The sequence below is a fragment of the Hemibagrus wyckioides genome, linkage group LG14 (genome assembly GCF_019097595.1).
Source record: "Hemibagrus wyckioides isolate EC202008001 linkage group LG14, SWU_Hwy_1.0, whole genome shotgun sequence".
Classification (NCBI taxonomy): Eukaryota; Metazoa; Chordata; class Actinopteri; order Siluriformes; family Bagridae; genus Hemibagrus; species Hemibagrus wyckioides.
Genome location: NC_080723.1, coordinates 15,323,229 through 15,336,750, shown reverse-complemented (window position 1 = coordinate 15,336,750; position 13,522 = coordinate 15,323,229). Strand labels below are relative to the sequence as shown.

Here is a 13,522-nt window from a genome sequence, read left to right as displayed (position 1 = left end):
TGCCAGTTTCTTGTGCAGTGTAATTGCCACTGTACTTGAGCCCTGAGTCATGATAGTGATGACATGCTGTTGGATGTCACTGCAGCTGATATGACACATTTGGCAAAGCATCCTATAGTTACTATATGCTTTGGGATATAAATTATGATTATGTGCTTAAAAGATGTTATACAACAACACAGGTCATTTCTCCAAACTGATTCGATAAATCAGAAATACTGCATGATTAATACGTTGTTGTATGGAAGGAGTCTCCAGTATCAGCACTTTGTTACAGTTAGAAGTAAAGCTGTTCCTTTCAGTTTTTCCACCTTAATGCTAGCATTAAACGTTCATTTCTTTGTATGATTAATTTCATATGAGAGAAAGAAACGAGAAACGCCGGTGAGTGAAGAACTATTTACAGCTGTTATAAGTGATAACCGGAAGTAACTTGTTTTGTGGATATTCCACAACAATGTACATTCATTGTTCATTAATTTTTAATAAAAGAGGAAATCTGTGTGAATACTACTTTATATACTGTATTTCCATAATGGAAATGAAAAACAATAGCATGGATTTAAGCACAAAGGATTTCTTCATAATGCACAGAGCACTGAAATTAAAAACAAGAAGATAATCAGATCATGATGAAACTATGATAATAGGCATAAGTAATGCTTTATTCACTCCCTAAAATGGAAACTAATAATAAAGAGAGTGTTAAGTTGTTGTCTTTACTTGTCAGATATACATTCCTGCAAAGTGAAATTCTTTCTCCGCATATCCAACCTTGGGGGTTGGGGTCAGAGAGCAGGGTCAGCCATGATGCAGTGCCCCTGGAGCAGGTGGGGTTAAGGGCCTTGGTCAAGGACCCAAAGATGGCAGCTTGGCAGTGTTGGGGCTTGAACTCTGATCTTCCAGTCAACAACCCAGAGCCTTTACCACTTGAGCTACCACCACCCCCAATTGGAGTGGATTAAAGCAGAAATGAAATTTAGCTACAGTGCATTGGGGGAAAAAATTCAAATACTACAAAAACAAAGCAAGACACCAGAGAGATAAACATGAACACACAACAAGCAAGATTATTGAACTTACACCATCAGGAGAAATTGGGCATTTATTAAACTTTACAGTATTTTGTACAGCATTATGATGGCTGTCAAAACAGCTGTCGCGACATCTACCATCGAATCGTATTGTGACAGTTACCAGTAACATGACACTCGCTGCACGATTGGACATAAACTGACAACTTGTGACAACATAGCATCTCTGCCATGACATGTTAATGATGTGGAAGGGTCAAGCTTAAGACGTAGGGATCAAGTAAACTTTACAGAGAAAAAGAGAGGAATAAATAAGATTATTTATAGATAAAGATAGGTAAAGATATGAATGCACCTCTGTTTCATTTTGCAAAACAAGCAGCTTTAGTCTGTATTCACAGAAATAAAATAAAATAAAAAAAAAACCTCTCTGTCGCTGGTAAAAGTCAAATAAAGAGGAGGTCAGTGAGAGATGTGCTTGTCTATGTGGGGCCGTACAGCATCTAATAATAAGAATATATTAGCAGCATCAATGTCACAGCTGGCAGAATGATTATCAGCTGTCTCAACACTGTGGTTAGTCTAAACATCAACATCAATTATATTCTTTTATGGGTCCAACACACACAAAATCCCATGAGTTAAAACACACTGAGAGACTAGGGAGGAAAATAAGACAGAGAATTTTGTTGTTGTTGTTCCAGATGGGCCATGCCCTATTAGAGTACTTTTATCTGCTGAACAAAGCACACAAGAAATTTAGAAAAAAAAAAACAAAAGAAGAAAAATGATGGGTCATAACTTGGAAAAAGGGACCCATGATGACTTACTCATACACGATTACAGACAGGGAGTCGAGACTAGGCAGCCATAGTGACACACATAGACATAGTTTGCTTACACACACACACACACACACACACACATGCATTAAGAGACAAGAACGCCTACTTGAAAAGAACCCATTTAGGCATGTGATTGGCTAAGAGAAGACGTGCGCTGAGTGTGTGGGAGAGCGAGAGAGAGGAGAGTAAAGAGAGAGAGAGAGTGTGTGTGTGAGTGTGTATGAGAAGGGGAGAGAGGACATCACAGAATTGGAGGTCACTTAAAGTAAGTGTATGCTACTTTTGAATTTATGCTTTATTGATTAAAATGGATTAAAGAAGACATTGCAAAAAGCTGGACTTCTAAACAGGAGCAAAAGTTCAGGGATTAATGATCAAAACCTGGAGAAATGATAGGTTGTGAAATTAGGCAGATGTGTGAAACCAGAAGGAAAGTGTGTTAGGTTGATGACACTCTCATTCACCTTCCTCTTTTAGTCAGCTGAAATGCTTTAGTGTTAGCAGCATGTGTGTGTGTGTGTGTGCATTGATGTTCAAGTGCATATGTGTACATTCAAGCTTGGAAAGTAGATGATAGAGATCTGTCTTAATTATACAAAGCTTTTTCAGGTGTGTTTGTGTGTGTGTGTGTGTGTGAGAGAGAGAGAGAGAGAGAGAGAGAGAGAGAAAGAGAGAGAAAGTGCAGAACTATACGCTTCAGCAAGCAGCTTTGTAAAATGCAGTAGGTTAATGTATTTAAGGACAGGGTGTGTACAATGTCCACCTAAGCATGATTAAGAGTGTGTGTGAGAAAACACTGAAGAGAGAAAAGAAAAGAAAGAATATGTTGTAAAATCTGTACATTCAAATGGATGAATAGCAAACAAAAAGTGCCCTGATCACACAATTTGGATTGATGCATTGATTATAATTCAATTACTATTAAACCGATTATTATCATAAAATGACAAACTTCTAGTGTGTAAAAAATAATTTAAACTGGTGTGTGGAAAAATTGAATAACAAGATTATTTTCCTGTAACGATGATCCTTGAAACAGTACTCCTCTACCCTAGATTCTGAACAAATTCTATACAATCAGATCATAAAGGATTTATTCTTTTTGTCAAATGAAGGGACATTAGCATGACAAGACCATGACCATGAATAGAAACGGACAAAGAGGAAATGTAGAGAGAAAAGAGAAGCTGGAAAGTCAGTGATGGAGAAATGCTAAATGAATTGAGGATATAAAAACGAATCCAATTGGTTATGCTAAATTACCCCTAGGTGTGAATGAGTGTGTGTGTGTGTGTGTGTGTGCGCATGGTGTCTTGCCATGTACTGGCGTCATAGCCTCGATCCCAGTGTTCCCAGAAATAGCTCCGGATCCACCTTGACTCTGATCAGGATGAAGTAGTTAATAAATGTGAGTGCATTTTTAAGCACACTGACAGGAATTACAGCTCAGCTTCAGTTATGCATAACATTGACAAATAATAACAATAGAGAGCTTAACTAGTGTAAAATGTTTTTTTTTTATTCTCAGATGGGATTTTTACAATGAAATGCACCGTGAAGCTAAACATGCAACGGCTAGTTTATACACTCTTAGGGAAAAGAGTTAAGGGTCAGTGTTAACATTTGTAGCTTGCTGAAAAGGGAATCTATTTGGAGTCATTCTTGTAGGATTCTGCATAGAGGCTTTCATGGTGAGATGAACCAAATAACCCTATAAGGTGCTAGATTGACAAGGTGTATGCATTATAATAAACCATATAATTTAATAATTTCACCTTTTTTTGAGAAAAGCTTGTGACTAATTCAGTATGAATTAGGAATTTATACAGAATATACACAATCATATATCATGTGCGTTGTTTTACTGTTATGTGGTTTTCTAAGAAAATCTGTCTGGTGTTTGAGAAATGCCCTTTATGCAATTTTCTGCTTTCGTCTTTGACAGTGACAATTTTCTTCGACTATATTAGCATAAATAATAGGGCACTTAAGACACAATACTCTATATGAATATTAATTTGCATGTTGACGTATTTCTCTACCAGCATAACACCGCTTTACTCTAACAGGAGAGTTTGACCACATGGACGTACAGAATATCTGGAATCTGGGTTAAAATTACTGGTGTTTCCAGAATAACTAGGTCAGATTTGACGCATTCAAGCCTTTGCAACAAACAAGCGCAAGCAGCAAACCTCACGTCTGCAGTACGAAAAGCCGCATTTCAACTGAATAGTCAGTTTTGGTAGGAAGTGCGCATCAAACTGACACTCAAGCTGTGGGTCTGAAACTCCATCTCTCCCCTTGTACATCTGACAACCTCAGCTTTCAACCTCAGCAGGAACAAAAGAGAGATGAGACAAAAGGCTGTCACAGTTTTTTTTCTCATAGTTTTATCTGTATGTTCCCATTTAAGGCCAGGAAGCGTGGTTTAGCTGGAGGTTTAGCTGATGGTTCTGTTAATTGTCTATGAGGTCCTCTGTGATTTTGTCTTTTAACAGATTTAATTCCTCTTCCTTCCAGGTGCATTAATCTATTTTGTTGTTCAAGATTGGATGATATATATGAACGGTAGTAAATAATTTAAAAGATGTATCATGATTTATCTGTAACGGAGTTAAAAAGAAAAAAGTTACTGGTCCCGACATTTATGCTATTTTTCTCAATCAGTGGACTTTCACTCGCTTAAATGCTATCATTAAAAGAGCTAAAGAGCCAGATTTTTGATTGCATCTGCTTCTATACCTCTATACACAGTGTAAAAGCTTTTCTTCTTTTTTTTCCCCACATAAAGCTGTTAGGTTTATTTTTAGCTAGAGCTCTCAGATGAGTCATTCACTGAACACTCAGTTCATATTAAGCTGTCTATCTAAGTCATTTAGCTACCGGATCATAACAGACTGTTTGGAGAGACTACCGCCGTGTTGCCGCTTGGTGAATGTGCTCCGAATCACATTCAGCGTGTTTAGACATTAAGGAAAAGAGAGAGAAAGTCAAAGTAATGAGAAAAAAATAAGATCCGACCTCTTTTTGAGGTAACAATAAAAAAAAATGAAATAAATGTTCCCTAGAATAAGAAATATCAGAAAACAGTCTGAGAGAAGGATTTTTTTTTAAGTAACATGAAATTCCTTTTGTAATATTACATAATGTATAATGTTGTGTAAAACCTGATACGTCTCTATTCTTCATTTCAGTCACAGTCAAAACTTACTTACTTAAAAAATACTTAACAGATAGGTTTGCATTAACATTTCTTTTATCTTAAATGTTGCTGGCTACTTCAGAAGAAACACACATTCATGCAGTTATAAAAACAAGAACCTGGTGTTTATCGCAGTTTCAGCGATCCTATTCTCTGTGAGATTCCTGTTCTTGGCTGAAACTGACGTGGTCATCAGCTGTTATAGCGCATTTTGCCTTAAGATTCAACATGTGCTTGCTGAGATCCGTTTCTGTTTGTTACACTTGGTTAAAGTGGTTAAATGTGAGTTACTGTAAACTTCCTGTCAGCTCAAAACAGCCTGACTATTCTCATCTGACCTTCAGAGACTGTTATGTATGAAAATCCCTGTACATTAGCAGTAGAAGTGCTAAAACAAGCTTGTCTGGAGAGTCAGCGAGATCACATTTTCCCCCTATTCTGATGTTTGATTGTATGCACAGCAAAGATTATATGATTCAATGATTCAACCGGTCCACCGGTGTCCTTAAAGAAGTGTATGGTAAATATATGTTACATAAAAACATCCTTATCTTTACATTTTATGTGGAAGTCTTCAATCTTAATTAATATCATTTTTCTTGTCTTGAGAGAGAGAAACAAAAGAGAGGCTGGTGAGGGAGTATTATAGAGCATCGGAAATCGAAGCATCTGACAGCATTATAGTGTAACTATAAACTGAAAAAAGTAGGTCATTAAGGAGTACAAAAACTGTGTAATAGAAGGTAAACAGTTTAGGAGGTACTGTTATTAGAAAATAACAGACTTTAGCGTGGTAACAGTAAGTCCCTTTTGTGACAGGATGCATCACATCGCCCCATTGTTGATTATTCAGATAATCAATTCATTTCTACAGTCTTCCCGTTCATAGAACATAATAGAAGGAATAAAAATAACAATACATAAACAAACAGCATAGCTTTTAATTTTCTGGACAGGCACGTAGTAGGCCACCCTGTGGGCTTAATTAATAATTCCCTAGAAAGTATGTGGTCCAGTTGATAACAGACTTTAGCGTGGTAACAGTAAGTCCCTTTCGTGTCAGGATGCATCACATCGCCCCATTGTTGATTATTCAGATAATCAATTCATTTCTACAGTCTTCCCGTACATAGAACATAATAGAAGGAATAAAAATAACAATACATAAACAAACAGCATAGCTTTTAATTTTCTGGACAGGCACGTAGTAGGCCACCCAGTGGGCTTAATTAATAATTCCCTAGAAAGTATGTGGTCCAGTTGACTTATTATTCCTTCTGCTCTCTGGACAACTCGCTTTTGGGGGGTGGGGGGGGGGGTATTCAGAGAGAAAGTAGCTCTTTTTGTCGCACTCCTGTGATCTTGGAGCAGACCTTAACAATAGTTTCTTTTTTATAACTATGTGTCTATAAGGTTTCTGAATAGATTAGTGTATTCCTAACAGTGGTTTATGATGGCAAGATATAAATCACATTCTCTACATTTACATTTATGGTATTTGGCAGACAGCGTTATGCAGAGCGATTTACATTTATCTCATTTCTTCTTAAACAACTGAGCAGTTGCGGAGGATAAGAGCCTTTGCTCAAGCAGTAGCAACTTTGCAGTGCTATGATTTTGAACTCCTGACCTTCTTTGAACTCCACCATTGAGCTACCACTGCTACTGTCTGTAAATGAGGCACTCTGCTCAAATATTTATATACTTAATATATGAATAGCCATCTTTCTAAAAGGCTTTTTTTTTCTATTAAAAAAGGCAGGGGTGGCTCAGAAGGTTAAGGCCCTGGGTTGTTGTTTGATTCAAGCCCCTGCGGCTCTTGAGCCTCCTTAACCCTCTCTGCTCCAGAGGTGCGGTATCCTGGCTGACCTTATGCTCTGACCCTTCTTCCTAAAAAGCTGGAATATGCGAAGAAAAGCATTTTAGTGTGCTGGAATGTATACATGATAAATGTTTTTTCAAGCATCTTTTCATATTGGCTGTTTTTCCAAAGGCACTGGGTAATTTTTCAAACTCTGAAGTGGCCACGACGGGCAAGGTCAGTGTATTTATCAGAAATGAGAACAGTCTGGGTCTCTCAACTGTTTTTAGCACAGCATGAGAAGAAAGGGGAGTTAGCAAACACTTTCATTCTTATGCTTACTTTTCAAATCATCTATCACAGTGCTTCCCATAACCATCGCCATAAATTACAACCATCTGCCTGTCACATCTTAAAACAAGAGATTTATTAAATGTGAGTTGTGTATGGGAGCTTGACCTCATTTTGAAGATGAAATGACCTCCCACCCATGAGATGATCTCTCCAATGACTTTGGCTTGGAATAACCTTTGAGCTCAAACCTAAACAAAAACTTATTTAGACGATAGAGACCCTTTACAGCATCATGTAGCACAGAGCACAAACATCTTATATTATTTACTGTACAGATCTAGTTTCATGCAGTTGGCTCAAGATGCTGATATTTTTCAAGCTGATTCTATTAAAACTACTGTGCATTTCCTGGTACTTCCTGATTATCTGCAGTAAATGATTCTGTATTCATTAATGAAACATGATTCAGTGAGAACATTTCTTTTCTGGAAAAATGATTACTGGGGTAAGGTAGATAACGATACCTACATAATTAAACTTATGTACCAAAGTGAAACCACATAACAATCAGTGCAGATACTGTAAGACACCATAGTAAAACTGCCCTAGTACCAGAGTTCAAAATGTACAAAAATTCTCCTTTTCTGCCATGATGTCTATATCTCTATAGCTAGCCTCTGGTCCAATTAGCTGACTTAAATAAACATATAATGTGAGTGGATATATTCTTTGATATGATGCACTTTGCGGGTCATGCACTATTTTGAGGGTCATGTATAAATGCTTTTATGGTGATATTGTTACTCATAGTGGTGATTAACTCAGATGTTTTTCTTGTTCAGACTTTGCTCAAAAAAGGAATACATTCCTTACTTACTGTAGCTCTTCTCTCCAGTCTTGTTAGAAAAATCTCACAGGAAGAAAATAATGATTTTATATATCTTGCATTGTGTTAAATTATTTGGAATCGAATAAGTGAATCTCCCTCACTAAATTAATATGCCTTGACTCACTCACTGTCTTTCACTCACTCTCTCTCTCTCTCTCTCTCTCTCACACACACACACACACACACACAGTGATGGGAAAGGCTCCTTATAGGGGATGAAAGTAGGGGGGCTGCCCAGATATGGTGAGGGTTTACTGGGTACAAACCACAGCCAAAAGTTAGCTGGGTCGGTGTGTGTGTGTTTGATTTATATATATTTATATACTAAACTTACAAAAGGCTATTAATTACTATTAAAGAATGTGTGTGCATGTGTGGAACATATGAATGTTTTTTAGCTGTGAAAAAAGTAAAAGCTTTGTGGAAATAATATTGATAAGAAACATTATTTCTTTTATCCTGATGTCCTCTATGGGCAAGGAGAGTATATCAGCACTGTTTCAACACACACACACACACATACACACACACACACACAAACACAGCCTCTTGCTTTCTCTATCTCAGTTTGTAGTGTGTGTGGAAGAGAGGTTGGGCGATTAGACTGAAATTATCAGGCGTTAACTCCACGGTCCTGTAGCCAAACTTCCATTAAGATCTACTGACAGTGAGAGTAAATACACAACACTGACGCAAACCCCTCAAACCCAGTATCACACCAGCTCCCACCTCCTCTCCCGCTTTTATGTAAACATACACACTCATACACACACACAGGTCTCCATACACCTTTTCATTATGATATCAGTGTTATCAATGCTAAAACTTTTTTCCACAACCAGCCTATAGGTTTTATCAGAAGGAAGTGAACTTTTATGTATGCACACAAGAGGAAGTACAACAAGTTATTGTTCTCCTTAGGGAACTTTCCCACATAGGTGAATAAACAAAAATACGATTTACGGTTGGAGGTGATTGAAATGGGAAAAATGTTAGATCACAATAGGTGTCCCATTTAGGGTGTATTCAAGTTAAAGGTCGAGTCAAGAAGCTTTTATTGTCATTTTGATCATATATAGCTGACGCAGTGCATAATGAAATAAAACAACGTTCCTCTGTGCCTCGTGTTCCCTCGCTAAGATTGTAGCTCCACCATAACCCTGACCTGGATAAAGCGTTTAGTGAAGATGGATGAATGATTAAAATCAACAATTTTAAAAATCCAGAAAAATCCTACTTTATAATTCAAGTTCAGTTTTCACTAAGCAAAAAAGAAAGCAACCATGTGTCAAAGTATTATCCATAGTGTAAGCATGCAGAGGAATCAGGATAAAGCTTATTGAGACATTGTTGATCATAATACTGATATATTGTTATATGGGCCACCTAACTACAGCTCTCTTCTCTCATCTGTAGGAGCAGAAAGGAAAAAAATACGATGCACCGACGATGCTCACCAGAAGAGGGCGGCAGATTCAAATATGACTGATAAATTTGACTCCAAACAAGGATTCATCTGTGGAAAAGGTCAAACAGTGGACTTTTTCAGTAACAATGCTAACGCACATATCTGAAGGAGGTCTACACATGCAGCATGTTGGCTATTCACCTAAAACTGAGCAAATATCCACATTAAGATACACTGGCTAATGCTCTCCTGCTTACATAGACTGATTCAGTATCAAAATGTGGTCTCAGATAGGATTAGGTGTGATTCTTTCCTTCCTCATTTTGCTAACGGTGTGTGGAAATGTGTTGGTGTGTCTGGCTGTTTGCGCAACCAGACGCCTGCGCAGCGTCACCAACTGCTTCATCGTGTCACTTGCTATTACTGACCTACTCCTTGGAGCTCTAGTCCTCCCTTTCTCCACTCTCATTCAGGTAACTGGGGACTGGCCTCTGGGAGCTCACTTCTGCAATGTGTACATTTCAATGGACGTCATGCTGAGCACTGCTTCTATTCTTAATCTCCTGGCTATTAGTATAGACCGCTACATTGCAGTCACGGTGCCTTTACGTTACCCTACACTGGTGCTCCCATGGCATGTTGGTACATCATTAGCAGTAATCTGGCTGGTGTCCATTGGTGTCTCGTTTGTTCCCATTCACCTGGGCTGGAACACAGTGGACCAAACGGTGCAGAATCATGGTAAGGACGACCCTGCGGGAGACTGCCGCTTTGAGCTAAATCCCACCTATGTGCTAGTGGATTCACTCGCAACATTTTATCTCCCCCTGGTGGCAATGTGCTGGACTTATTACCGAATATTCCGGATTGCACGGGCCCAGGCCAAGAAAATCCTTTCCGTACACAGAGCTTGCTCTTCAACCACCATGTCTTCATTATCAGGAGTGTCAGTGTTGACGCTACGTGAGCACAAAGCTGCAGTGAGATTAGCGTTTGTTCTGGGCGCTTTTGTGGTTTGCTGGTTCCCCTATTTTACATTTTTCACCATTATGGGAATACGAAAGGAAACAGATCCTCCACGCACGCCATACTCAGTGGTGCTATGGTTAGGCTATGCTAACTCCACGCTAAACCCATTCCTTTATGCCGCACTCAACAGGGACTTTAGGTCTGCTTATGGCAGGCTGTTGTTTGGCTGGAGGGGCGTTAACACACCAACAGGAACGCCTACTACTGTGCTAGAGTCGGGGCTGTTGAATGGACTCACCCCTTCCAGCAGCAGGGCAGAGTTTATACCTGGATCCTGTGTCATGCTGCAGGACATGAGCAAAGCAAACGGGGACGGGAGCAACGGGACATCTCTCAGCATCGTCACTGTCCTGTCCAATGGCCACAACAGGTATTGGAGACACAAAACCAATGGACAACAATTTAAATACACAATACAAGGACCATTTTATAATTGTATTTAATTTTGCTTAATGAATGCATTATTGATTTCTTACTAAGGTTCAACCATCATTTCTCTATCCATGTTTATTTCTCCCTGCCAGAGCTTAATCTTTTGAACAAATACAGAAGCCTGTCTCTCTTTCCATAAAAATAACCACAATCTAATCTTCATCCCAGTTTCTAACGGCCCTCCAGTGTGAAGCAGGTAGCTAAAGATGAAATGAATATGAAATACATGAATACAAAGGAGATTTAGGAGTCCTGAATTGCAAAAAGGAAGATTAATTTTCTTTCTGTTATCTTCAGTAGGGGTTGTCCGCCACAATCTGATGAAACATTTGGTCCTCTGAGAGATATGAGGAGACAAAAGCTCTGAAGAAAGGACTGTGTATTGAGTCTTACTAAAGCAGATGAAAAATGATGAAAGAGGGGGGGCTACTTGAAAAAAATGGTACTTGAAAAAAGTGCATCTGACTGCAGACCGGCAAGGCCTGGCTGTTGGAGGCTACAAGAACAGAGACTGTAAGACGCTACAAGAAAGCGTTTCGTGCTGCTTGGTTAACCCTAGCTGGGCTAACCCTAGCCCTCTACAGGTCAGTGGAGGAACTACAACAAAAAATGTGAATACTGTATAAAGACTGAAAAATAAAATTTTTTTGTCAACTAATGCCAGTTTAAATGAAAAAGCCGTATAGAATTTCAGGTGTATCATATATGTATGTGTGTACATATATATACAAATATATAAGATAGTTCTGTTTAAAGATAACAAGCTGTAAGACAGTGAAATAGTAAAATAAATAAATAAATAAAATTTCAATCAAACCCAAATTTGCCTTCGCCTTTTAAACTGCATGTTTTTTTAGACACACTGCTGTGGTGTTTTCTGAGAAACAAAAATGTGAATACAAAAAATAAAACTGTGCATTAACAGTGTTACAGTTGAATTACTGTACTATGTAGAATTAATAAACATCACCTTCTGTAGAAAAAATAAATACATTCCATTTATTTTGTACAAACATATAGAGTACCGTGCAAAAAATGTAAAACAACCATTAAAATATTAAATTAAAAGGATCAGTGAACAAGTTTTTATCAGATTTTGTTTTTCTTTTATAAGAAAGGTAAGTTTATTTTTCCATAGACTACAGCAGATATAAATAGGTAGAGTGCCTAAAACCTTTGCAAGGTACTTTACATTGTCAAAATATGTATTTAAAAACGTTGTATTGAAATGCTTTTATGTACTTTGTATTTTATATTTTCAAAATACTCACATTATTTGACTGTGTACGATATGTAAACTTATCCTCATTTAGGTTTGGTGGATTTTAAAGCAGGCACTAATTAAAAACTCTCTGTCCATTTTCTGAATGGTTCTCTTGCTTATCTTCAGGATGTTGCAAAAAAATAATAAGCATTTATCAGAAATGCTAAAAATTTCAAGAATGTTCCTTTTTATACTTGGCTAGTTGGATGACTAGTTGGTTGCTTGCAAGCAAGGAACGTTGCGATGATGTTAAACTCTAGACAAAAGATGCATTTGAGCTAATATTTGAGTAATATTCCCGACAAAACTGTGTGAATGATTAAGACTATAGAATTTATCAGGTCACCAGAATGGTTTCTGAAGAATAACTATTATTAGTGTTAGCTATCATAAATCAGAATGTTAGCATTATCGTAAACTAGACTGTTAGCCTTTTTATAAACTAGAATGTTAACATTATCATTAGAGACTCAAGTGTCACCACTAATCTTATGCTATTCTCACAAAAACATAGTTTTGTGTTCAAAAGAATTATTTTTTCTCTTTTTTTGTTGACAGTCTTTTGTAGCTTTGTGGCACATTTGCATCTGAGGTGTTTGTGAAATTCTCCTCATGTTGACCATAAAATGACAACAATTCTGATACGTGGAAGAATGTTCCCCGTGTTCTTTTAAAGCCCTTTGATAGAAAATCATAAGGATTTTCTGTGGAAGTTGTTCAGCTTTTGGAAGTTACAAATCCATTTTTTTTTCTCTCAGTAGCACATTGACATCTCCATCCCATTCCATTATATCTGTTCAGGTTGTTTTTTTTCCTATCTCTCTGCCTCACACCTCTCTCCCTTTCTCTCCATCTCTCTCTCTCTGTGTGATGACCCACCCAACATTAAAACCATTCATCACTGCCTCTTTACCATCAAATTATCAAAGACTAACACACACACACACACACACACACAGACACACACACACATAGACACACACACAAAGACATTCTTCAATAACACAGATATTTAATGGGCTCTCCAAAGCTATCCATCATCACCATTTGTCATCAAAATATCAAGAAAATAAATGTGGTGGATGCAGACACATGCAGGACACACAACCACACACACACACACACACACACACAAATATATATACAAATACTAATTCCAGCGAGTCTTGCCCTCAGGTGATATTCTCCAACAAAAAAAGTTGGAGGAAGAAAGGGGAGATAATGAAAGGACAGTGGAAACGGTGTGTGAGGGGGAAAAACAGAGCAGAAAGGATCAGAAAGAGACAATCAGTGTATTGTATGGCAGCAATCAGTGAGTGTG

General features: G+C 37.8%; 1 protein-coding gene across 8 annotated transcripts; it reads left to right on the top strand.

Annotated features, from left to right (window-relative positions):
* The first annotated feature begins 2,006 nt into the window (after window positions 1-2,006).
* hrh2a (histamine receptor H2a) lies at window positions 2,007-13,073 on the top strand. 8 transcript variants are annotated; one of them, XR_009206482.1, is made up of 4 exons: window positions 2,007-2,144; window positions 9,485-10,875; window positions 11,030-11,133; window positions 11,238-13,072. XR_009206482.1 is itself a non-coding variant. In XM_058407648.1 (4 exons), the coding sequence occupies exons 2-3, from the start codon at window positions 9,755-9,757 to the stop codon at window positions 11,110-11,112; spliced, it is 1,128 nt and encodes a 375-aa protein (XP_058263631.1). In that variant the 5' UTR covers window positions 2,007-2,144; window positions 9,485-9,754; the 3' UTR covers window positions 11,113-11,133; window positions 11,238-13,073. The 8 variants fall into 8 exon arrangements, 4 of the variants coding, with proteins under 4 accessions (XP_058263631.1, XP_058263630.1, XP_058263629.1 ...); XR_009206481.1 differs by having other exon boundaries at window positions 11,235-13,072; XM_058407648.1 differs by having other exon boundaries at window positions 11,106-11,133; window positions 11,238-13,073.
* The last annotated feature ends 449 nt before the right edge of the window (window positions 13,074-13,522 follow it).

Bases quoted from the DNA above. Each gene is read 5' to 3' on its own strand.
- hrh2a (XM_058407648.1), top strand. From the start codon at position 9,755: ATGTGGTCTCAGATAGGATTAGGTGTGATTCTTTCCTTCCTCATTTTG.